The 24,104-nt window shown below is 52.8% G+C and overlaps 10 protein-coding genes across 10 annotated transcripts; 3 read left to right on the plus strand and 7 right to left on the minus strand.

Moving 5' to 3' along the window:
• Positions 1 to 54: 54 nt before the first annotated feature.
• ACET3X_004415 (uncharacterized protein) lies at positions 55 to 1,570 on the minus strand (the record flags this gene model as incomplete). Its single annotated transcript, XM_069450617.1, has 2 exons — positions 55 to 1,425; positions 1,481 to 1,570. The coding sequence occupies 2 exons, from the start codon at positions 1,568 to 1,570 to the stop codon at positions 55 to 57; spliced, it is 1,461 nt and encodes a 486-aa protein (XP_069308393.1).
• Positions 1,571 to 2,015: 445 nt separating this feature from the next.
• ACET3X_004416 (uncharacterized protein) lies at positions 2,016 to 3,041 on the minus strand (the record flags this gene model as incomplete). The annotated part of the gene is made up of 3 exons (XM_069450618.1): positions 2,016 to 2,440; positions 2,497 to 2,739; positions 2,822 to 3,041. The coding sequence occupies 3 exons, from the start codon at positions 3,039 to 3,041 to the stop codon at positions 2,016 to 2,018; spliced, it is 888 nt and encodes a 295-aa protein (XP_069308394.1).
• Positions 3,042 to 3,410: 369 nt separating this feature from the next.
• On the minus strand, positions 3,411 to 5,298 carry ACET3X_004417 (uncharacterized protein). Its single transcript, XM_069450619.1, has 3 exons — positions 5,197 to 5,298; positions 4,057 to 5,080; positions 3,411 to 4,006 (listed from the first exon to the last, which is right to left on the minus strand). Exons 1-3 carry the CDS (start codon positions 5,204 to 5,206, stop codon positions 3,610 to 3,612), a joined length of 1,431 nt encoding a protein of 476 aa, XP_069308395.1. The 5' UTR covers positions 5,207 to 5,298; the 3' UTR covers positions 3,411 to 3,609.
• A 1,378-nt stretch (positions 5,299 to 6,676) lies between these two features.
• On the plus strand, positions 6,677 to 8,179 carry ACET3X_004418 (uncharacterized protein; the record flags this gene model as incomplete). The annotated part of the gene is made up of 1 exon (XM_069450620.1): positions 6,677 to 8,179. One exon carries the CDS (start codon positions 6,677 to 6,679, stop codon positions 8,177 to 8,179), a length of 1,503 nt encoding a protein of 500 aa, XP_069308396.1.
• Positions 8,180 to 8,612: 433 nt separating this feature from the next.
• On the plus strand, positions 8,613 to 9,974 carry ACET3X_004419 (uncharacterized protein; the record flags this gene model as incomplete). The annotated part of the gene is made up of 7 exons (XM_069450621.1): positions 8,613 to 8,762; positions 8,809 to 8,952; positions 9,004 to 9,129; positions 9,179 to 9,289; positions 9,336 to 9,512; positions 9,556 to 9,710; positions 9,755 to 9,974. 7 exons carry the CDS (start codon positions 8,613 to 8,615, stop codon positions 9,972 to 9,974), a joined length of 1,083 nt encoding a protein of 360 aa, XP_069308397.1.
• A 267-nt stretch (positions 9,975 to 10,241) lies between these two features.
• ACET3X_004420 (uncharacterized protein) lies at positions 10,242 to 11,928 on the plus strand (the record flags this gene model as incomplete). The annotated part of the gene is made up of 5 exons (XM_069450622.1): positions 10,242 to 10,295; positions 10,354 to 10,419; positions 10,469 to 10,908; positions 10,956 to 11,097; positions 11,146 to 11,928. The coding sequence occupies 5 exons, from the start codon at positions 10,242 to 10,244 to the stop codon at positions 11,926 to 11,928; spliced, it is 1,485 nt and encodes a 494-aa protein (XP_069308398.1).
• A 2,686-nt stretch (positions 11,929 to 14,614) lies between these two features.
• ACET3X_004421 (uncharacterized protein) lies at positions 14,615 to 15,472 on the minus strand (the record flags this gene model as incomplete). Its single annotated transcript, XM_069450623.1, has 1 exon — positions 14,615 to 15,472. The coding sequence occupies one exon, from the start codon at positions 15,470 to 15,472 to the stop codon at positions 14,615 to 14,617; it is 858 nt and encodes a 285-aa protein (XP_069308399.1).
• Positions 15,473 to 16,116: 644 nt separating this feature from the next.
• ACET3X_004422 (uncharacterized protein) lies at positions 16,117 to 17,517 on the minus strand (the record flags this gene model as incomplete). Its single annotated transcript, XM_069450625.1, has 2 exons — positions 16,117 to 16,174; positions 16,301 to 17,517. The coding sequence occupies 2 exons, from the start codon at positions 17,515 to 17,517 to the stop codon at positions 16,117 to 16,119; spliced, it is 1,275 nt and encodes a 424-aa protein (XP_069308400.1).
• Positions 17,518 to 19,359: 1,842 nt separating this feature from the next.
• On the minus strand, positions 19,360 to 21,160 carry ACET3X_004423 (uncharacterized protein). The gene is made up of 6 exons (XM_069450626.1): positions 20,990 to 21,160; positions 20,860 to 20,878; positions 20,636 to 20,806; positions 20,504 to 20,557; positions 20,343 to 20,454; positions 19,360 to 20,294 (listed from the first exon to the last, which is right to left on the minus strand). The coding sequence occupies exons 1-6, from the start codon at positions 21,008 to 21,010 to the stop codon at positions 19,652 to 19,654; spliced, it is 1,020 nt and encodes a 339-aa protein (XP_069308401.1). The 5' UTR covers positions 21,011 to 21,160; the 3' UTR covers positions 19,360 to 19,651.
• Positions 21,161 to 21,627: 467 nt separating this feature from the next.
• ACET3X_004424 (uncharacterized protein) lies at positions 21,628 to 23,811 on the minus strand. Its single transcript, XM_069450627.1, has 4 exons — positions 23,361 to 23,811; positions 23,050 to 23,266; positions 22,411 to 22,983; positions 21,628 to 22,339 (listed from the first exon to the last, which is right to left on the minus strand). Exons 1-4 carry the CDS (start codon positions 23,523 to 23,525, stop codon positions 22,032 to 22,034), a joined length of 1,263 nt encoding a protein of 420 aa, XP_069308402.1. The 5' UTR covers positions 23,526 to 23,811; the 3' UTR covers positions 21,628 to 22,031.
• Between the last annotated feature and the right edge of the window lie 293 nt (positions 23,812 to 24,104).

The following is a 24,104-nucleotide window of genomic DNA, read 5'->3' on the forward strand; positions in this document are numbered from 1 at the left end:
GATATGCCTAGTTCCTGTACATCAAGACCCACGGCATCAAAATCCGGGGCATATTCAAATCACCCAAGTCCTCAAAAGCCCCGACTCCCATTCCTCATCTCTACCAGGCCTGTCATCCCAACTGACGCCAGGCCAATCCTCAAACACACTCTTCGCTGCCGCCTCATCTCCCTCATGCTCCAACACATCGACAATTCTCTGCGCACTGCTAAAGATTCCTTCAACGAATCCGTCGTCAATAGATGACTGTGCTCTAATCTCCCGTCCAAGAATCTTGATAATCTTTCGCCCTCTACCCCCAACCCAGAAGCCCTTTGGCACAAACTCGGCCAATGTAAAGAACCATGCCAACAGCACTGAAGCACGAGGTTCTCTTTGACGCACCAGCTGGAGGAATTCCGGCATGAGGAACGACGTGAAACAAAAGATGCGGACGTAGAAATCGGGATTAAGGTGGTAGTAGTACAGCGACAGGAATATGGGCGAAAGAGCGTGGAACACTGGCAGTAGCGCTGATCTATGCCAGTCAACAGATCCAGAGGCTTTGCCACGGATGATGCTGCCGAGGAGCTGCATCAAAGGTGGAGGTAGGAACAGGCGGGTCTGTATGGGGAACTGTGTCGGTGGGTACGTTGGTGCTGGATTAGGATTATCGGGTGTGGTTCCTAGGGGCCCGATGGGAGCGTCTACCCCTGTGACATCAACGATAGGCGGTGGTGGTGGCAGAGTGCGTAATTCTCGTCGCACCAAGGGGTAGACGGAGAGTTTCTCCATGCCTTGTGCCCATCGGAGTGAAGCAATGATACGAAGCCCTTCGCTTAGTTTCAGTAGTGCTATCATCCATTCTAGATACTCGTCGTCGTTGTTGCTAGACGGCGGTGGAACCAGAGCGAGGAGAAGACCTCCCGTGACGAGGACTGCTTCGTAGTTCTCCGCGGTGATGTCTTTGAGTGTCTCCTTGTAAGAGAAGAAGGTCTTTTGGCGATATAGTATTGCTTGTTTTTCAATGGCCTTGTTTGGCATAAGCTCGTTGCTGTGGTTTGCGGCGATGCTGAGTATAGCGTAGAGAAGGAAAGGATGAGAGATGCCTAGTTGGGGGACAACATTCTCGTGTAAGTTGTTCAAGACAGTGTCGTCGCGCATCACAAAATCGCGCCAGACAACGGCTTTATAGTATCGCAGCAGCTGGTGGTCGAGAGGTGTGAAGATGCCTATTGATGTTTGGGAGGCCGGAACGAGCCATGGCGCCAACTGTAAGGAAAGGTCATTGAAATCTGCCTCGGTGTTGTAGGCTGATGATCGAATCTCGTAACCAGGCGATGGTCCAGAAGACGGTGTCCCCGATGCCGATTGCAAGTCTTGTGTGTACTCGCAATTCAGGTTTCTCACACTGCAGTAACGACAGATGGGTTGTGTTTCATCGCACTATGCCACATTAACTCTTTGTCCATATGTAAAAAGTCTGGAAAATTAAACACACCTTGACTTTCTTCCTCTTACAAGTCAGGCATCCGCCTCTCGACTTGCGATGCGGCTTCTTAGGCACGAAACCAGTGCTTCGGCGCGCCATCTCAATTACGTCTGCGAGGAGCTAGTATGGATTGGATGGACTGGTATCCCGGAGCGGCATAAAGTGGTGATATGCAAGGCGTCCAGTAGTGCCTGGGTCGTGCGCGTGCCTAAGTAGCACCTGGTGGGGGCTAAGATCTGTCTGGGTAGTCATTCCGTCATGGCAAAGGTGAGCTTTTACATATGATATGCCTCTGGCCGCGCAATACGAGATAATTTACGGGGCGTCTGCACAGTCTGGTGAGGTTACAGAGTATGCGCGACCACAGCCGTGCGTTGCGCTCATTCTGGTAGGCCCAGGTCACCAATGCCCATGCGACAACCATACCACGTGCAGACTAAAGGGTGAAATATGAGGAATATATTGGGAGTTGGGACATAGAAATCGGCACAAGATATTCGTTTAACGCACGCCAGAATTACAGACCAACTCACTGGAGAAATCCTCATTTTCTCTCTACAATAGCCGTCTCACCGTCGCCATCCACCTGTGCTACCTTCAGGTCCCCTTCAACATATCGACTCGGCTGCAAAACTAGCAGCAGCACCAGGACTAGGAACATTGGTACGGCGTCGAAGCAATACAGCGTCCATTCGTGCGCGATCAGATAAGCAGCGTTCCCCATTGCGTACTCGATGAGTCTGAATGTACAGCGGAAGAGAATCAACGCGCTGACGCTGTAGAGTATGTAAAGCATCTTTTTCCAGTCTACAGATGCATAATCAGCTTTCTTGTTCATACGGATTTGGAAATCGACTGAGGCAACGAGGAAGACCATAAAGGTAGCGACTTGGAGTGCGAGACCGGCAATTACGATTTTTTCTCCGGCGAGGGCGAGGGCGAGTTGCATAGTACCCATGATACTAGCGCCTGTTTCCTGTTAGCCCAAGTTCCTTCAACCTGCTTCGTATCTTGGAACAACGTACCTAGGCCCTGGATGATCAAGGTCGTGACATCCGCCGTGACGAAGATCCTTGTGTACCACCTCGCTGGAATCAGACTCACATCTTCTCCATCGGCAAGTCTGATCGTACGTCCAAGCATCATGTATATGGTTGCGGCAAACCATAGAGGGCCGATGAGTGTCAGTACACCCTGGGTAATGTACTGGGGCCAGGCTTCGTTATCAAAGTGCGATGCGATGCGAGCACCGTAGCCACCGACTTCGCCTGTGGCATTCTGTTAGGTACAGCTTCAGACGATGGGCAAATGCAGTAAGCTGGTAGTCCAGAAGCGAGAGGGAGGACATACAGAGTGCGCCGATAACCACGAAGATGACAATCCTATTCCTAGACCTGAGGTACTGATACAGGTGCAGAAGAGCCATTACGAGAAAGACAACGAGGCATACGATGGCTCCAGCCAGAGAAGGAACATAACGGTACATCTCCCAGTCGAAGTTTGGTGCTTTGGGTGGATTTTGCCGTTTCCATTCCGAAGTAAGGTGTGAAATACCGAATGGGCTTGCCATGTTTAATACTCGGTCTGGATATGAGTGAAGCGACTGAGCAGCAATGTTGAAGCTTTGGAATGAAGCAAGATGGACAGTAAGAAGCAGGTCAGTTCCCTTGATGGCGATGATGCTTCACCTCAAGCAGCGACGGAGCCATCTTATGTAGTAGCTGTACTGCGGAATTTCGCATCCGCAGTTGTTGTCGCATTCGCTTATCCTTCGCATTACGCATGTTGAACATACCGCAGAGTTTACGGATGATGGTTCTAAGCCGTTATGCCCAGACTGTCGCATCGCATAGAACGCCACATTTCGGATTCGCTAGACTGGCCAATGCGAGACATGGAGCACGCTTGGCACGTATAAATCAGGCTGACACAGTTCAAGGGTTAACAATGATGCATTATACAAGGACTGGCATCTGTGGTAGCCTAGCCAGGCGCCATGCTACAGTACGTCAAGTGATGCCAAGTACCTTTGCGAACTTTTGTTTCGTAGATCATATGTTACAATGTGCGGCGAAACGCACCAGCCTCAACCCATCCTCCATCCAAACCAATAGAAGTAAGATCCCTATAGGACTAATTTAGCCCATGACCATGCCCTTGAGACCGGCCATATCGCCCTCCTTGGCGGCGATTTCGAAGTATCCGTAAATGATAGTTACGGCAAGGAGAATACCGGTACCGCTGCCGAGGGCGCCGAGAAGATCACTACCGACAGACAGAGCTCCAATGCAGGCACCACCGAAGGCGGCCGCGGTGGGGATAACGCGCTTGAGCTCCTTGTACATGGACTCCTCACGGTGACCTGCCATGACCAGACCCTGCTCCTTGAGTTGTTTGGCAACGTCGCGGGGAGATGAGCCAGAAACCTCGATCCAGGTCTTGGAGAAGACAGCGCAAGCGACGAGCATGTAGACAATGAAGATGGCAGTCTTCAGGGGGTCGGAGAGAGCCTCGGTGATGCTGAGAGGGGGAGACCTGGAGACGATTAGTGACTGAAATTGTGGTAGAGTCAGGGATCGACATACATGTAGTAGGCGACACCGGAGGTAGCGAAAAGCTGAGCGGAACCCTCTTTGGGCTCCCAGACACCGAGAAGCTTGACGAGGAGGTTGTCAGAGAAGCGGTTGTAGAGCATCTGGCTGATCAAGAAGACGTTGGATGAGAGAGCCGACTGCAGCATGATGGGCATGTTGGAGGTGTAAAATAGACGGACGGGGTACGAGCCACGGACACCACGCTGGCGGGCGGACTTGACGGGAATCTCGACGCGGAAACCCTGGAGGTAGATGACAGCGCCGAAGACAATGACGGTGGAGATGAGGTTCATGACGTTGGGGAGGTTCTGGCGGTAGAAAGCCTCCTTGAGCGCAACAGTCTTGTTGGGCCAGGTGAAGAGCAAGTGGACAAGGGCAATGAGAGCACCCTCGAACTCGGGACCACGACCGGTGTTGATGGTGGTGGGGGAGAAGGCCTTCCACATGATGGACTCGCAGATGTTGGTGGCAATGAAGAGCGAGATACCGCTACCGAGACCGTAGCCCTTCTGGAGGAGCTCGTCGAGGAGGATAACGATCAGACCAGCGATCATGAGCTGAATGACGAGGAGAACGCAGATACCGGCGCCGAGGTCAGAGGGCTGTCCGTAGAGACCGGAGATGACATAGACAACGGCCTGGCCGAAAGACAGGAGAATGGCGAGGAGCTTCTGGGCGGTCTGGTAGAGCTCGCGGTCAGACTTGAGGTCGAGGTTGACGTCGATGAGGTGGGTTCCGGCAAGAAGCTGGAAGACCATGCCCGAGGTGATGATGGGGGTGATACCCAATTCCATCAGTGTTCCTCTGTTACTCGCCATCATCATTCGCAGCCAGTAGAGCGGGTCGGAGGTATCAGACGACACGATTCCGTAGAGCGGCATCTGGCTCATGACGAGGAAGACGAGGAGGGTAAGACCGGTCCATACCAGGCGGTTGTTGAAAGGGACCTTGCTCTCCGGCAGCTGAATTTCAGGCACCAGAGGCACAAAAGGCTTGACGAGATCGAGGAACCGTACTACGTGCAACTGTTAGCTGTGCTGCTCGCTGTGCCGGAAATTCCTCGCAGGCATTGCGCTGCATTGCGTCCACAGCCCGCGCGCGCGGCCATTGAAAGGTGAGGGCGTGACTTACGGCCGCTCATGATTGCGATCCAGGGCCCAGAGACAAGAAGAAGACAAAGAGAAGTGGGAGAAGGTGGTTGCGAACAGCCAGTTGATGGAAGATGGAGAGGGGGTTTGCCTCTGTAGCTTTCGCAACGTGTCGCTGGGGAAATTATCCGTGCGCAGCGCTAGCCGTAGCTCCGTCCCTGAGCCGTTGCGAATCTCCCACCCCCAAACCCCAAGAGGCCACGCTGTTCTGACCCTTTCACCCATTACGCTTTCTTGGAACATTCACGAAGCAGCTTGTTTCAAGTCCGAGTCAGGAATTGGGCTACTTCTGGCGTAGACGACCTCTTTCTAGCGCGGCATTTGCCATCCCTGACGACCTCGGGAGTATCTATCAACACCACTGACGACTACGGTGCTTGATTGCCAGACCCTACATCCTCTTCCCCTTCTTCGCCTCCTTGATCGTAAACGCCGCAACAGGCTGTGCCTTCTTAATCTTCACCTCAAGTTCTCTCAGCGTCTTCGTCAATTCCTCAACCTCCGCCTTCAGCAACTCGTCCTCTGTGTTCATCTTCTCCACTTTGCTTTTCAGTTCTACAATCTCCGTATTTTTCTCGGCGCATAGCCTGCTGAACTTCTCGTTTGGCGTCTCTTCTTTCAGCTGCCTGAACTGCTCACGCAAAGCGGTCATTTCATCTTGGTGTTCCTTGTTTTTATGGTCGAGGAGCTGGCTGAGTTCCGCGCAGTGCAGGCATGGGTCTAAGTCTGTTCGAGCTTGGCAGCAGTTGAGAAGCCGGCCTATGGAAGTGCAGAATGGGCAGCCGATTGTAGTCTTGGTCTCTATCAGCTCAAGCTTGGGTAGAGTTATTTAGGCACCTACCTCAATCCTGGGGCTGCTCGATGTCTCTCTGACCGAACAGACTGCGGACCCAGGACCGGAATTGTTGCGGGTAATCTCATCCTGTCCCTGACCATCTAGAGGGCAAGCCGCATGCCTCCGGATACTCAGCGGCGTAAAAGCTGCTGCTGTGGCTCGCAGATAATTGGCCATGTCACTGCCTCAATCTTGAGAGCCGAGAGATATCGGTGGTGATTACCAATAGTAAGAGTAACGAACAACCTGAGACGTGATGCAGCGAGAAGAACTTTTTGCAGCAAAGTAAATATCCGTGGAGCAAAGTGCGCTTGTTTACCTGTGATACCCGTCTCTGGCCCCACTTCTTCGTTTGCAGGCATCTCCTACGTACTCGAAAGACTAGAGTCTCAATCTTGTACCGTTCAACTGTGTCAACCTGGTACCAAACATCACTCGCATGGTGTCTTCGCCAACATTAACCTTACACGACCGCATTCTTCAACCCAGCATACGATCAAGTGCGTTTACCTCACCACATCTAAAGTCTCGCCCCGCTACCAAGACTCTCGGTCTTAGCAACCTTTGAGGTTCAGTGCGAAGAGCTTACCGACGCTGCAGATCGTCAGTAGGCTCTTCGCGAGTCGCAATGGAAAACATGGACGCGTCGCCAGAGGCTCAGCCGTGCAGGTCTTTTGCAGAGTGCATGTTGGCCTTTGAGGATCTGAAGTTCAAAACGGAAGGTATTATTACTATCGAGCTCAATGACCTGGAAAAACTCCTCAACACAATGCGTGGCACACTGGATGAGGTAGCGACAAAGAAAGCGACTGTCTGGGTCCAGCAATTAACCCACATGCGTACACGCACATCATACTTTGAGCAAAACGTTGACGGCAACGAAACCTTGTCTCAAGCGGAGACACGTCTCTCACGAGAAAGTCTACCCCCATGTACTTGCCACCACGCATCGGACCTGATGATCGACGATCTACAAATCAGAATTGCAGACCAGGTGCTGTTTACGATGGAAGCATTTTGGAAGAACAGACCAACCGATATCGAAGAGCTCAAGCTGGCGAGGCAGAAGATGGACGAATGCATGTATGATTTTAACAAACTAAGTGCAGAATATACAAAAATCTCGCGCGCGCTCGAAGACGCGGAGCGCAAGAAAGAAGATCTAGAGATAAGATTAGCAGCTTCCGAGAACAACGCCACGAACAGAGAGAAACTCTTGAGCGACAAGTATCGCGAGCTTGAGAGAGACTACTACAGGAAGGTGCAGAAGTTGGTTGAAAGCCGGGTGCACGATGAGAAAGCTAGGTTTGCTGGTCGGCTTGAGGATTTGGAAGCGAAAGCTCTGCGCTATGCTAAACTTCTGGACGAAAACAAGCTATTGGAAGCCAAGATCTTACAAGGGGATCGAGAACAAGTGTTGCTCAAGCGAGTGAAACTCGAAGTGGAAAAGAAGTATAGGGACCGTGATGATGAGGCTAGGGCTTTCAAGGAAGGATACGATCAAATCAGCAACGATATCCAAATGCTCCAAATCGAGAAGGCGGTACTCCAGGCGGACTACGACGGACTAAAGGGAGAGCAAGAGAGGTGGTCTAAAGAACACACATCGAGCTCTGATCTATGTCGTGTTGATCAGCCTGCAGTCCCGAGCCCACACACCTCAGCTGGGCCAGCATTTGATCGGCAAACCGCTGAGCTTCAGCACCTGACCAGCCTCATAACCATCTGGCAGGCCACGCTACACAATGTGACTGCCGAGAGGAATGGCTCAATCAACAGAAAGAAGATGCTTGAAGAAAAGATTCGAGAAGCCAAACAGCACTTGAAGAAATTGAAGCGTGCTCCTTCATCGAAGTTTCATCGTGGTTCGGACACCCGGAGCACGCCCAGGAACCCACGCACAGAGAAGCAGGTCATAATGAACGGTATAGCGGATGGTCAGAAGGTAGGACCGTCATCCGTCAGCAGTCTTGCAATACGTCAAAAGCCTCGTATTGCAGCGGAAGCTTTCCCTGCACTGAGCTCTACAGCAGTAAAAACTGTTCCACCAAACAACTGGAAGAGCCTTCGTCTGGTTGACATGCCTAAGGAACAAGAGCCGGATATGCAGAAAGGCCAGATTGGACACTAGTGCGATACCACGTACCGCGAAGTGCTTGAACATCGTCGGTGGTGGGAAATGTGACGGGAGCGCATCGAGGATAAGCGCATGTTCCGTGGAGGAATCATAGCGGTCGGTAGCTAGGTGCACTACAAAGTTGACAGATACCAAACAGACGATGATTCTTAGAATGTGCGGTGTTATGTACATATGCTGACGTTGCTGCTGCTGCCATGAAGTTGTTCTGGTGATGGAGTCCTTGCGAACCTCGGGATGCAGCAAGCGACCACAGGGGTTTCCTACTCTAGTCCTGTTTTGACTTAGCGTTACTTGACCCCTACTCATTCTCCTAGGTCCACTTCAGAAACAGCTACTGCGTCCAAACGCGTCAGTCGACAACCTTTCTCGCAGCCTCCAAGATTTGACTCCAGATCATATTGGGCCTTACGAAGTCTCACAAATGATGGAAGCCTCAGAAGATCACATAACAGAAAAGGTGCAGTCGCTGAGCGATCTGGAGCTTGCCGTTCTCATCTGTTTGGTCGCGGATCAACATTGCATCATCGAAGCGGAAAGAGACTTGACGCGTGATGTGGTGGAGGAATTAAAGCTTGTGGGTAGCTCTCGACGCAAGGGTACTGATGCACTAACCTTTCCAGGTCGCTACAAATATCTTTGGTTTAACATGGGCCGTACTGGAATGCAACGAAGACACTACCCTGGACGACTTCGGCAGCGGAATCCTTGTCAAGGAAGAAGATAGCGATTACTTTGGGAGCAAAGTTGAGCGAGATAGAGAAGAAGTAGTTCATGCTCCCGGGCACTTTTCGTCCATTTCCAAATCACCAGGGAAGTCTGATCGGCGCACGTCGAAATCACCCAGACCATTCAGTTCGTTGGACAGCAGACATATCGCGAACATTGTCATTGCAAGGAATCTCAACAGGGCAAACCCGCAGGTTCAGATACAGGCTTTAGAGGTCTACCATCCGTCTTGTTTTTTGCTCGAGCATGACTAACAACAGATAGTTGATCCGAGGCAAGCGGAACTTTACAAGAACAGCCGTACACGCAGCACCGCGACCGTTCTTGTTCATCGCTTTGAATGCTTCAGACTCGCCACGCTTGACCATGCATCTGGTAGGTTGGCTCAGGAATCTCAATGCATGATCTGACCAGGTTGTAGAATGACCAGTTTTTCATCTCACACAAACATCAAATGGATGATGGCCTGCCAAACATCGAAGAGCTTCAGGAGAAGCACAATATGCCAGACGATGGTGCTTCCATGTCTTCTGTAGTGCGCACGCCGCCATTTCAACCAGGGAAGTACAAGGCACAGACAGCGCTGTTCTCTTCTGAAGTATGTGGATTGTGATTGTCTTGAAACAAGCTGACGATTGCAGGATATTGCAAGCCTGACGAAGCAGGTATCAGAAGTGAAGATGAGCTCTGAAGTAAGAGCCTATCTGCACAATATCATCGTCTTCATGAGGCTGCACCGAGCAGTCGCAGGAGGCATCTCTGCGTTGGCCACGAGGCATTTCAACACGCTGGCACAGTACGTGATCTGTTAGCACACGAGGTTAATACTGACAGCAGCAGCGCGCTTGCTCCACTTCATGGTCTTGGATACATTTCGCCGTCTTTAGTGGCTCTGGCAGCTCGCAAGATTTACCCACACCGTATCGTCATCACGACACCAGAGAACGAGCGCAGCATGCAATGGGGCAGCTCGCTCGAAGCGGTAAAGGCTGTCCTTGAAGGTGTGACGGTTGAGGATGTGATCGAGGAGGTGCTGGAATCGGTAGAAGTGCCACTCTAGCAGCATCAGTCAGCAAAAACACGACGGTGAAGATGATGGTGGTTGGGGATTGGGGTATGAGTAAGGACGCGGGTGGCTGATCTCATCGGGGTTGGGCGGACGTGATTGGACACAAGTGGGGCCCGGCGTGGCTGCCCCTCGGAAAGTGGGCCGAGGCCGCGCCCATTGTTGCACCCTTGACATTACGCACTGCGCTACAGAAGGGCTACAAAAGGGCAGCGGTACCTTTTGGCCCCCCAATCACCGCGTTATCTGTACGCTTCAGCCATGTCGGCGGGCTATTTCGACCAACTGAGTCCGGATGTGCAAGAAGCGATCGAGGTACCTAGCGCACCCCCGAACGTCATAACGATGCCATCAGGCTAACTTCCTCATGGAGAGCGAGCTTGGAGACTACGACACCAAGGACATTACCCGAGTGCATAGCCACGATGATGCGCTAGAGGTACATTTTTCACCACGCTTGCCCTTGGTACGATGACCAACCAACGCAGGTCGTCTTCGAAGGCGGATACAACGGCCATCGTCGCAAAGCCTCGCTCGCTCCCCACCCCTCTGGCAACATGACGTCCCGCCCGGAAAACAGTCGCCGCACCACCGCGTGCATTGTCCACTCCCTACTCGAGAAGCACGAAGGCTTGCCCGTACAAGACCACTCCCAGTCAAACGAAGGCCTCGCGCAGAAAAGGCGTGTGGACAAGGAGCCAAACTCTACGCACGCCGAGCAGACGGAGCACTCGCGCTTGTTGACCAAGAAGGAGCTGTCGGACATGGCATTTGGCATACGGGAACTGTCCAAGAAGCTCTCGCAGATCAGGCTCAAGCTACACGTCAAGAACATCTTCATTCTGGGCAAGGCGCACGACGAGACTCTGATCAAGCATTCCCGCGAGGTCTCCGACTGGCTCCTCCAGAAGGACCCAGAATACAAGGTGTATGTCGTGGCACTGCCAACCGACGGACACGGTTAACGAGAGATAGCTACGTCGAGCAGACACTCGAGGACAACAAGATCTTCGACGCTGCAGGGCTGCTGAAGAATGAGTCGTACCAAGGGCGTCTCAAGTTTTGGACAAACGACATGTGCGCCCAAAAACCGCAGACCTTTGACATTGTTCTAGCGGTACGACATATCGCACTGCGCCTTGTTCAAAAGCTAACAGCAACACAGCTCGGTGGTGACGGCACAGTCTTGTATGCGTCGTGGCTGTTCCAGCGCATCGTCCCTCCTACCATCGCCTTCTCGCTAGGCTCTCTCGGCTTCCTCACCAAATTCGACTTCGAGTTATACCCGCAATCCTTATCCACTGCCTTTGCAGATGGCATCACAGTCAGCCTCCGTCTCCGCTTCGAAGCTACGGTCATGCGGTCACAAAAGCGAGACGGCGAGGGTCGGGATTTGGTTGAAGAGCTCATCGGAGAGGAAATTGATGACCACCATACACACTACTCAGATGGCACACACAACATCTTGAACGAGGTTGTTGTAGACCGGGGGCCAAACCCTACCATGTCATCTATTGAGCTGTTTGGAGATGACGAGCATTTCACCACTGTTCAGGCTGACGGTATATGCGTTTCTACTCCTACTGGCTCGACTGCATACAACCTTGCAGCAGGCGGATCGCTCTGCCATCCCGACAACCCCGTGGTCCTAGTCACCGCCATCTGCGCGCATACACTTTCGTTCCGACCCATCATCCTACCCGACACCATCGTGCTCCGCTGCGGTGTCCCTTATGACGCGAGAACAAGCTCATGGGCTAGCTTCGATGGCAGGGAAAGGGTCGAACTCAAGCCTGGCGACTATGTCACGATTAGTGCAAGTCGCTTCCCGTTTCCAAGTGTGCTGCCGCTGAACAAGAGGAGAACGGATTGGATCGACAGTATTTCCAGGACATTGCAATGGAATAGCAGGCAAAAGCAAAAGGCGTTCAAAGAGTGGGGCTCATAAGAGAGACGGCCAGGTCCAGGTAGACTTCCCTGAAAGAATAGAAAGAATACAACTACTCCTACTGAAGCAGCGCGACTTCTCATCAGACCGTGTCAGGATCATGTATCCTGACCACATCTAGCCTGATGTCTTTCGGCCAAGGTATGGGCTACTTATGCTCTTCTTTCTGCCCTTTACTTGCATTGATATATGGCTCAAGAAAGACGAACTTGCTTGCATTACTAACATATGGGGGTATGACATACAGCCATCCAAGCGAATGCAGTAAATTGACTTCATCAAACTTTGTCGCTGTTCAACTGATCACTATGTAGGTCAGAAGAGGTGCAGATTCTCGCTGTCTGCTCACGACCACTTGGTCCGAGAAAGTGGGGCTCCGAACAAGCACAGGCGCGACCGGCTCACAACAAATTGCGGTCTGAATCTGCGCGTCTCTTCATCGCCTATGAACACATGGGAACTACAAAAACTAGGTCTCTAACAAGCCGATACTCAACCGCGGATTCTTTTCAGAATGGCCGTGTTAGTAACCTCGTCTATGCCCTTTCTCTACTAACAACGAGTAGGTGTTGTGAGCGCTGCGATCGTCGCTATCGGACTTTTCAGGCCTTCTACCAGCATACCCGCGACTCGCCAAATCACCACGAATGTCCTAGGTGCGACTTTGACGGCGCTACCTGGGAAGACCTACTCGATCACTTTCGTGAAGAAGGCTGCCGTATTGTTTGCCAAGGCTGCAACGATGGAGGTGGATCGTACTGGGTTCCTCAATCTGAAGAGTACTGGGACCATGTGGAAGAATTCAACGTGTGCACCAGGTGCGAGAGGCACTTCAATTCAGACGATAACCTCTATCGGGTAAAGTGTGAAATCTGTAGGTGGACTGACTGCGGTGTTGAGATTGTGTAGCACTGTTTAGCTCATCGCAGACCAACATAGGAATGTTACCTATGTACCAGAACGTTTACAACCTACGGCGGTATGGTACGTGGTCTAAACGCATCATCTTCTTGTCTATTCGCTCACCGTCGCAGATCATTCACCCCGAACACGGCACCTGTAGTGACATTGACTACATTGACCTCAACAAGCTTGCGGCCAACTGCCACAAGTGGCGTTACTTCATTTACAATCACTTTCGAGTCGACCTTCTCTACCGCGGCCATACGATGTCTGCTTGTAATCCATATAGTTATCCGACGTGTGATGTTCCGCTGCGAAAGCTTTCTAGTTTATTCCAGCACGCTGAGTCGAACGCTTGTGCACAGACTTTGGATGATGGAGTTCTGGGAAAGCTCAGAAGGTTTCTGGCTAGCCGGCTGAGTTGAGAAGACGGGGATCGGGTGGGAACCCACTAGTGAGGTTGTCTTTTCGGCGATCGTATGAACAAGAGTGGACTGGTCTCTTCTGGCGTGTGGCTCAGATTCCAGAGTTATGAAGGATGGGCTGGAGGCATATGCCGGTGCATGATGTTGTGTTGGTGCGGCACTGCATTGACTCTGGCCAACATGAGCAACAAAGTGACTACGACCAACACTAAGGACGAGAATAGATGAAGTACTGTAGTTACGAAACGGGGTTGGTGTTGGCTTGCGGAACAACAACTACCAGCCGTCCTTGAGTGTAACGGAGCTAGGGTCGCTATGCGTCGATGAGACAAAATCGGCTCCAACATGATACTTCTATACTGATATCATTTCCAACAGCGGTAATCAGATAAAGGTTATGGATGTGTATGAAGGAGGAGTGTTGCCGAATACAGAGGATGTATGGCTAGGAGAAAGGCGCGTATGACAGTACAAGACATGACTGAGGACTGAGTAACATTATGACTAAGAGATGAATAGATTTAGCATAACGTCTACGTTTTAGGGTTCGAGAGCTCTTCGTATGGTCCTGTGCGGCGATGTTCTCAAGATCAAGCGCCTGTTGTGACTGGCGTAGCAAAACGAAACAACATGTGTGACTCCTACGCCACGCGAGAGGCTGTACGAGGGCTGAGACCAACATGCTCGGTTTGTGGTAAGCGCAACATGGGAGTCATGTGGTGCCGAGATCGAAGATGTGCATAGCCCTTGCGAAGATCTGAGCGTTGTGTGCTGTATGACCACTATCCGCAACGAACGTGCTCTGGGATAGACAAGTACGAAGACACACAAAACTTAGTAAAGATTCGCTTGCGTCGACTTAGTAGAGTCAGGCGGACAGAAGGGTTACTGTAGGGATCGTTAGAATGGCATGGGAGTTGGGCTGTCGCACCTTAACTTCACGACTGATTGAGAAGGATTTTATGGAATGCTCATGGTTAATACTCGTGAGATAGTCAACCACTGGCATTTTATACCATCCGTGTTGCCAAAAACCTCCAAGCCTCCTCTCATTTAAGTCCTTGTTCAAAGAAGGAGATAAAAGAAACCCCGACAAAGAGAATGTATAAAAGAAATCCAAACGAATGAGGAAAGTAAACCTACACAAGTACACGTATAGTGTCCACCCGGAGCATTCAGTGCCTGTGTAAAAACCGTTAGAAAGATGTTCAGACCAGATTGTTAGTACAACAACATGGGCACACACTTTAACAATCCACTGTGTTTGTTAGACGAGACATCCAGGCCGCTCTGCTGATCGAACTGGAAGAAAACGGTCAAGTCGTTGTCGCGGATCGTGTTCTTCGTCATCTCGCCGCTCATGTCCTGTTCTCGGCGCAGATCTCGAAAGCAACGCCCTTGTCGATGGTGGAACTGCCGACCGGTGCACCAGGCAAGTAGCCAAACTCGGGTACGATATAGGCATTCTGAGCACATGGTTCGTTGGCTACGCACTCGTAGACGGGACCATCGGGAGCGGCAGCCTGTATGCCCTTCTCGTGTCCGACGCAGGCGCTAAAGTTTAAGGTACCGTCAGTCTCGACTTGGCAGTCTAGGTAGGAGATATCGTAGGACATGGTGGTGCCATCAGGCCAGACAGTATATTCAAACTGCATCGGCTGGGCCATGGACTCCGTCTTTGAGAGCTTGAGGGAGATACCAGAGTCGCCGCAGCTGCGGATGGCTTCGGAGTAGGTAGTGTTCGCGGTGACGAGCTTGGAGATGTTCGGACCACAGGTAGTGACGTTTCCGATGGAAGAGACGTACACATCGTAGTCGCAGGAATTGACTATTATGGCCGCATTTGGCTCATAGGTCAATGGCGAGAAAACGGTATCTGAAGAAGAAGAAGCCTTTGGCGATGGAGCGGAAGACGACGCAACGGAAGACGACGCAGACGTGGACGCGATGTCGGACGGATCCTTCTCTGGGAGCTCGACGGTAATGACCGACAGAGCCGCAGTCGAGGTAATGGCGACGGCACAGCTGGAAGATTCTGGTGAGGTCGAGGTGGGCACTGTCGTCAGCGTAAGATACACCGTGTTGGTGACAACGACGACTTCAGTTTTGACCTCGCGGCGATGAACATCGGCATGATCATGACTGTGGCGATGACCCAGGTGCGCGCCCGCAGCGAAGAGCGGCAGCGCAAAGGCAATGGCCAAGGTAGCGCGCATTGCTGAGTTATGCTAGACTGGGTTCTGGGAGCTGATCGCGTGAGCAGGTTGCGGTTCGAGTGATATTCTCGCGGTAGTTGACTGTCGCGTGATGGGAGTTGGAGAAAGTAGAGGCAAGAGGTGTGGGAGTTAGAGTCGCTGGAGAAGTAGTTGTTGTCCTTGTTATGGTCCTACGTCACCTAGAGTTTTGGAAGCACAAGTGAGCGTGCGTTATATGCTACGCTGGAGAAGCGCTGGCCCGTTTGACAGCCGGTGAATAACAAACGGCGGCCAATGAGAAGCCTGCTAATTAAATGATAAGACATGGGTACGAACAGCGCCGCAACACGCCCCCACATGTTTTTCTCTTACGAGCCGGTGGGGGTTCACCGAGTGTCACTCGCATTGCGGTGTGAGGCCGCCCCCAGGCCAAAGGTTTCCACAGAGTGCAGTTGGACCCCCGAAGTGACACAGGTGATTGCAGGTGGGGTTGATGAACGATAAATGTTGGAAATTCAAGACAAAAATAGCAGGAACGGCTTGATGTCCACAGGATAGCATGTGAAAGAAGATGGCTTCAATGCATACAAGATCCCGCTTCCAACCGCAACTGTGCAGGTTAACTGCTGTCGTCAAGTACGCAGTTACTCATAAAGTCAAACTATTCATCCAACAGGTCCAAGTGGAACGGAAGGTAGTGGTGCCTGTTGAGTTTGCGCATAACTGCAAAGGTGAAGATATAGAGTCAGTACATGTCTCGCATATGTTTCGTACAGGCACAGCTTACCATGAATACATTGGACTGCCACAGTTAGCTTTTGCTCATGAAATCTCTATTTAGGCACTTACTCATGATATCCCGTCCAGCCCACACACTTCCAACAGTTGAACAGACCAGTGGGGTCATAGAGCCTCTTGATTGCCAGTAGCCTGTCGTAGTGCTCACCGAAGAACGTTTGCTGCCAGTTCTCCTCGGTCCAGTCGCCCTCGTTGAAATAGCACCCACCGCCTGGTGTCACCGCCTTCAAGTGCTCAATGGTAGCGGAAACGGTCTTTTGAATCTGCGATCGCATAGCGGGTGGTGTGGCTGTTGTCCAGAACTGGCCCATCACTATTTCCCATAGCGAGTCTCTCCATAGTGGATTCACACTAGTCGTCCTGCCATTATCGGGAGTATTGTCAGGTCCGGTAGCGTAAAACTGAGCGCCTCCACTGCCATGGTTAGTGCGAGAGAAGTGCATAGAAGTGACAATTGCATCCACCAGTCGTTCGATGTTGTCAGTCGAGTTAAAAAGATCCTTGGGAATGAAGCGCCCCGCGCCATTGAAGCCTAGACCGACAGGCCCATTGCGAGCTATCTCGGGTCTTTCTGTGAATTTGTTGAATTGCGAGAACTTGTTGAAGGAATGATACTCATTCTCGGTGATGTTCAGACCGGGGTAGTTGGTAAGAAAGTCGCGCCATTGGGAAGTGATACGCTTAATCTCCGACGTGTCGCTGGAAGGCAATACCTGCAAAAACACGACGTGGTTCGGGAGCACGAAATTGTATCCGGCGACCCCATGCCTGGAAAACGAGGGCTGGTTGGATGCAAGCCCAGTAATGATGTCGCGATGTATCTTCGACTTGGTGATGTCTTTTGGCTCCGGAAAGTGGGCTTGGAAGCTGTACACATTGATAGGTTCAGCTGGATGCAGCTGAAACTTGTAGGATGTGAGCACAGCGTAAGTGCCGCCTCCGCCTCCGCGCATTGCCCAGAAGAGATCCGGGTCGCTGCATTCATTGATAGTGCGTTGCTTGCCATCAGCGGTGACGACGTCGAACTCGACTGCTTGATCGATCATGAGTCCATACTTGGGCCCCAGCGGTCCATGGCCACCTGCCTGGCCGTAGCCTCCCGCGATGCCAACGGAACCTACTGCGCCGACTGTGACGAGCATGCCATGAGGCTCGAAGGCCTCCCACGCCTCCTGAGCTTGGATGCCAGCACCCATCTCTCCAATGTTCTCATAGCGAGTTTTGCAGCCTGTAGGCTGAAAGGACTTGTGAAACTTGGTGTCTTTCATGTTATGAGTCCAGATAGCCAACGAGTTTGGCGCCGTTGACCGCGCGTAATAATCGTGCCCAGTATTCTTGATCGAGACTCGAATTCCATGTTTGCGAACGAAATCCAACGTCTTGCTGATATCGCGCCCAGTCTCAGCCCTTACATGGTATGCGGATAGCCTTCCTAGTGCGCAGGCACCAGAGACGGGCGCTGAAGTATTGAGAGAGTTGAGTGCGCATTGGGACTGGCCACACCTTTCCCAGTCAAGAAACTCCATGGATCCGTATTGTTTGGTACGTGAGATACCATCACCGTAGTTCTTTGCAACCTCTTGGCATTGTTCGCTCGAAGGATCGGAGTAGCATGGTGCGGCCCACGGCACTGTCAGTCGGAGATTTCCATTGATGCTTTGGTTGAAAGCGTTCCACTCGTTTGTGGTTGGCCAACAAGCCTGTCCTGGTAGACATGTGTAGTTGAATGAAGTCGAGCCTTCGTGTGCTGGCCCTAGCCAAGTGGCGTTCTGGAGAACGTGTTGCCTGCAAAAGGTATACGATCCATACACAGCGAGACCGCAAATGAGGGGCAGTATCACGACATGACGCAGTATGTCGCTCAGACTTTGCTCCGCCGGTCTTATCCTGTTTTGCGAATGTTCATTCTCGATCTGCGCTCCATGCGCGGGAACAACCTTCTCGTCCAATAACGGTTGCTGCTCGGTGGAAGCCATTTGACCAGCCAGTCAAGTCGTCTTCTGGCAGACTCTGTATGTGGCAATCTCCAGCTCGTGTGTCTCGCAAATGTAACCTCCTGTGGAATATCCAGATGATGTGGTAAAGAAGAAGACGAAGTTGTGACAAGCCAGCAAACACAACGAAGCCTCGTTATAAGGCGGTAGCTGTACAGCCACCAGCTGAACTTCTGGACGTATCAACGTCCCATGATCGTTTCCAAAACAATCCTGCCGTAGCCTACATTTGGCAAATGGCTGACCGCGTCTCAGCCTTAGATCTTACTTCAACGGCTAGATGGACCAACCAAGTCTCAGGAACAGTGCGCGAACCGTATGGTCTAACCAGTGGCTGAGCAGGCCCCAAGCACCGCTCGGAAAAGGAAGCAGGCAGAAGTATTAGCATGTACATGGGGTTGAAGACTGATGGGGACTGGTTCGGGGCGGGCGAGCGTGCGGTGTGGATGGTGCAGTGCTTGCCGTGCGCCTCCCACGCGTTACCGAAAATGGTTCCTGGCGCGTAACGCCTTATCTATCCCCGGGGCCGCCTTGGCTGTGCCCTGCAGGTGATGCACAACACCATATCCAGTTGTGCGACCGTTGGGGCGAATAGGTGAGAGAGATTGGCGATGACGCTGCGCCGTTGACGTGCGATGTTTGTGGGGTGGTGGTCTGAGATCTGGAATGATGACACACGCAAAGAAGAAGGCTGGAGTGCTAGGCAGAACCCTGTGCGCAGGCACCGACGATGAACCTCACTGTCGTACAAGCAGTTGCCCACTGTCAGCGGTCGTTGTAGGACTTGCAATGTCACAAGGTACATTTTATGTGACAGGAGCTTGGGGTATGGTGGTATAATATGGACACTATGACGCCCAGACAACAGTACTCGTTGATACGGTGCTCATGCCCTTCGCCGTCTGAGTAAGCCATGGTTGCACTCCTTTACATACTGCGAACTTGGTTGCTGGGTCGTTTCGTGACTCGCATTCGAGTCTTGTCTTCGCATGTCAACTTGTGTATTTGGAAAGCCTCCTCACAATTCACAATTGTTGTTAGACACACGGGTATCCATGTCGATATAGACGGTGTAAGAGTTTAACGGTTGCAATGGACTACAAGTCATCGGATACAATTTTTTGATTCTTGTTCGTAGAAACGTGCTACCGCACCACACAGAAGACCAAGCGGGGAATCAAAACACTTGCAAAGGCCGAGCTCAAGTTCACTACATTCGTGGTACCGGTAGATGTAAGTATTTTAGCCCACAGACATCTCAATTAGAGAATCCTTGATATCGTGATTTAGCTCTCCGTTCGCTCGTCCCGTCGTGAGATAGCTGTTGTTCATTCGTTCATTTCATCCACACTTGATTGTGGGATGCAGGTACATCCTGTTTTCAGGCAGTGACCAGTGTTGACGCAGTCTATGCGCCCAGGCTGGGGAAGGCGCTGGAATCGGTGATGTTGATGCTGGACTGGGCACCACCGCGGCCTCCACGACCACGGCCCTCGCCACGTCCACGTCCCTCACCACCACGGCCACGTCCGCGGAACTCGCCGCGACCTTCGCCGCGACCGCGTCCCTCGCCACGGGATTCACCGCCACGGCCACGACCCTCGCCGCGGAACTCGCCACGGCCACGGCCGCGTCCTCCACGGGCACCACCCTCACGGGGAGGGGGAGCAAGCATACGGTCACCGTCGAGCTCAACGTGGACCTTCTCCTTGCGGGCGCGCTCGCGCTTGGCCTTGCCCTGGGAACCGGCCATGAAGTCTTCTTGCTCCTCACGGGAGAGGGCAGTGCCCTCAGGGAACTTCTTGCTGCTGCCCTCGTTGGCCTTGCGAACGTTCTGGGCAAGAGAGAGCTTCCTCTCGGCCAATTCGGCAAGGTAGGCGGTGTAGGACTTGCTCTTGTCCTCAGGCTCGGCCTCGGCGGCGTCCTCAGCGTCCTCCTTGATGGCGTCCTTCTCTTCAGCCTGGGCAATGGCCTCGCCAGCCTGCTCGTCAGCGAGCTCAGCATTGCCGTCGTTTCCGCCCCAGCCGTGCGCGGCCTGCTTCTCGTGCTCGCTGAAGATTGTTAGATGGTACTGAGATATAGTGGGGGGTCGTTCTTACGCGATGCCGGTCCTGCTATGACGGTCACCCTCGGCACGAGCAACACCACCACGGCCTCCTGCGCGTCCACCACGACCACGGCCGCGACCGCGAGATGAAGCACCAGTGGGCTCTGTAGCATATCAGTACATGTGCATATGAACCAAAGGTATTCCGCTTACCGCCAGATCCCCTTCCGCGGTTCTTGTCAGAGCCGACGCCGCGATCCCGGAAAGCTGTGTTTCGTTAACCACTGTTCATCGAATTTGCTTTGTAGACCCAGAGCATGTCCAACGCCCTCTTGTTCAACGTACCGTTCTCGTTGGCGTTGTCGGTCTGTTTGGCACGGTTCTGGTGGCTCATCCTCTCGGGTACGGCCTTGGGGGCGTCAGATCCATCGCGCTTGCCATGCCTCATAACGGGCTTCTCAATTGCCCTCGTCGGTGGGTCAGCCGGCCTGTCGGGGTCGAGCTCGGGGTCATTGCCTGCGGGGTCATGAGTGAGTGTTCGGGTACTGTGCAGTGCGTCTGCGACATACCCAGCAGCTCGTAAATGTTCTGTACTTGCAATCAGCATTGTTCAGCTCTACCATAGACTGCAGCCACTCTCGCAGCCCTCAATGGGAGGACGCGACGCTCGACTCGGTGGTGGGGTGAGTTTGAGCTTACCTTGGAAGCAATTTGCGACATCTCGACGAATTGGAGCGCCTTTCGCGCTTTGCCCTTCTAGATGCACAATCTGCCGGGAGAGAAAAAAGATGCGAGAGCTTGCCCTACGAAATTTAGGGACGTGGCTCTCAGAATGTGACTCGCGAACGGGGTGATAGGCGCGATGTTGCGGGCAAGAGGTTTTGGTGATTCGAAAATGGCCGTGGGTTGCTTCCGTAAGCGAGTGAAGTGGGGCTAGGACTATTGGAGGCATAGAAGCAACAACGCTGCATCAGTCGCTGCCGCATACAGCGCTTCAGTCGATTCTGTGGTAGTGCTAGCTAGGAGCGATGCATAGGGAGAGAGGTCAATCATTCAGGAGCTAGGCTTTTGACTGGGCGCTTTTGCGACGCTGGTGTGAGGCTGATTCGAGTCAAGTGTGTGGCTTCAGGCGCACGTCGTTGCAAGACTCAAATCATACCACGCATGCACGGCTTCAGTACTAAGCGTCTGAGGTACGGATGCTGGTGATGCAGACCCAAGGCAGTGTTGCCAGCTGACGGTATGAGGAGATTGACGTCTTCCGTTCGCTTCCTCGAGCGAAGAACAATGAGCATTGTCACAAAAGTTCATGAGGCAAGGTTGATGTGTTGTGGCATCCAGTGGCAGCTGCGGTCGACTTGAATTACAATATGTACAAGGCACCATCCCGTCTTCCGACCAGTAGACGGGCTGCAATGCCAGAATGAAGCGTATGGATGAGAAGCTTTCATGACTGTCCACAACGATAACCCCAAACAATTTCCACCACAATACACATGTCGTATGACCTGCCTCAGGTCGAATGATGAACTTTTTTTGAGAATTTCCCTCATAACAAGACTCTTGGTCTGATGTTGAACGCCGTCGTACTGTCGTGATACATGGTCGGTTGGGTAAAAGCAGTTGTTACGCCCGCTAAACAACGTCATTAAAAGGTGCCAGTCGGCGGGCGGCGATCCGGTTGGTCCCTGATTAACTTCCAATATAACCTCCTCTTCACGTTTTCATCCTCGTCACATCCTCATCTACTCTCATACATCGTCGGGAAGTGCATGCTGGCCGAAAGTCCAAAGGGGTCGGCGTCGAGCATCGGGTCGTACGGGTCGAACAGGTGGTTGTTGCTCATGCCATTGAAGTTGTGGCCTCCGTCGTTGGGTGCCAAGGCTGCTGGGCTCGTAAAGGGAGGGTTCTGCGACGGCGGCATCGGCGGTGGCATATTGTTCGAAGGAGGGAAATTCTGCTGCGGGAACGGGCCGGGGCCAGCGGAGTGGTCGCTCGGGTCGTCGTGGTCGTTGTTGTAGGAGTCGGCTTGTTCCTCGTACTCCTGCTCTATAACACGAAATCAGCCTAGGATTACAAAGCTCTATACCTAAGAGGGGAAAGAAAACGGGTCAGCTTGCCGAGTTGACTCATGTGGTCTGTGAATTGAGTCTGGTAGAAAGACGAAGGACCACTGCTCTGAGTTATGCTGTTTGCGTTGCTGCCAACGGTAGACGAGCTTGACATGCCATTCGAGACAGGCTGGTTTGTTACGAGCGGAGAAGGCCGCTGAGCATTCATCATAGGAGTGAAGTTTGATCTAGGTGGCTGTGGCCGCAGCGGCTGTTGCTGCTGTTGATGCTGCTGCTGCTGTGGAGGAATGGGCCCAAAGTTGGGAGATACTGATTGACCGTGAGGTATGAAGCTCGGAGAGCGCGTTGCTGATTGAGCAGGCGACGACATGTGTGAACCAGGAGTGGGTTGCGACAGTGGTGAACGCTGAATCGGCCCATCCGGCTGTATCATGGGCAATCCATTTAGACTATCAACCTTGGGCGGGCCTTGCAGCGACCGCCTCTGTTGTTGTCTGTTCAGTATAGCACGTTGTTGGAGAGGCGCCTGATTTGGCGAGGTATGTGCAGAAGCTGGGGCTCTGGTCGGCCCCAGGTTTGGACTGCCAGTCTTTGCGCGCAGCTCGGCCTGGACGTCGATACCTGGTGGAGCAAAGGGTTAGCGTGTGTACCTTGACAGATGGACGTGTCTGATAAAATCGGGGCTACCTTTCTCTAGCAGAATCCTCTCGAGTAGAGAATTCTTATACCGGAGCATAAGGCACTCGTCGGCGGCGTTGCGGTGACTGTTCTGCAGGTTCTGCAGCGTGTCCTCATGGTGCTTTATGGTGCTCTCGAGCTGCTTGATATACTCTGTGCGGCGCTCACGGAAGGCGGCTTGCGCCTGTCTATTACGCTGCTTGCGCTCTTCTGAGGTGGCATAAATCTTACGACGCTTGGTTAGTCCTATCTTCGACATGGTAATCGGCGCTTCAATTGCTGCAGCCATGGCAGGCAACCGGGTCTCAAGGAAGGCTCACAGGTTTACGGCCACCTTTGCGCTTCTGCTGCTGGGGCTCTTCCTGGGTATATGTCTCGGCCAGACCAGGTTCGGGCGACGATCCGATAGAGGACGTCGAGCCATCGCGCGAAGCCTCTGCCTTGCCCACGGGAGCCGTCATATCTGTTACGAGACTATCTCCCATGTGCGGCCACCGTACCCCTCGGTGCAGATAGAGGGGCACAGAGGCGCCAAGAGATGCGAGAGATGCGACAAAGGCAGGTCGGAGGAGATAGCAGGAGGCTCTGGTCGCTTAGACGCGCTTGTGGTGGGCAGCCGCAGCGCCGGGTCGAGAATCGATAGGGTTTGTATGGGGTTTTGATAATGTATGATAAGAAGAAGGCGTTCGGGCCTGTGTGTGGTCGCGCAGTAGTTGTGAGGTAAGCTCTTGGGTAATGGAAACAGAGATGGGCTCGAACGGAGGGGCGGAGTGCTGGACTTGAAAAGGCGGGCGGACCACTCTCTGCTGCCCAGGTCACCGCGTCCCGTGTGGTTAAAGCTCGACACTCGACTCGCCTCCAGCAACATGCGCCCTCTGGCGCGCGACGAATCGCAGCCGCGCGACCGCTGCTGGGCACTTGGAGCGCGCGCGCAAGGACGGCCAAGCGTGCGGGAGCGCGGATGGCCGACAGCTCAGAATTTTCTCGCGGGGTGCTCACGGTTGCATCACGGCTCTGGCTGGCACAGGCGGCCTTCGTGCAGAGACGCCCTCTGGTGGAGGACG

This window comes from Alternaria dauci, chromosome 3 (assembly GCF_042100115.1).
Source record: "Alternaria dauci strain A2016 chromosome 3, whole genome shotgun sequence".
Lineage (NCBI taxonomy): Eukaryota > Fungi > Ascomycota > Dothideomycetes > Pleosporales > Pleosporaceae > Alternaria > Alternaria dauci.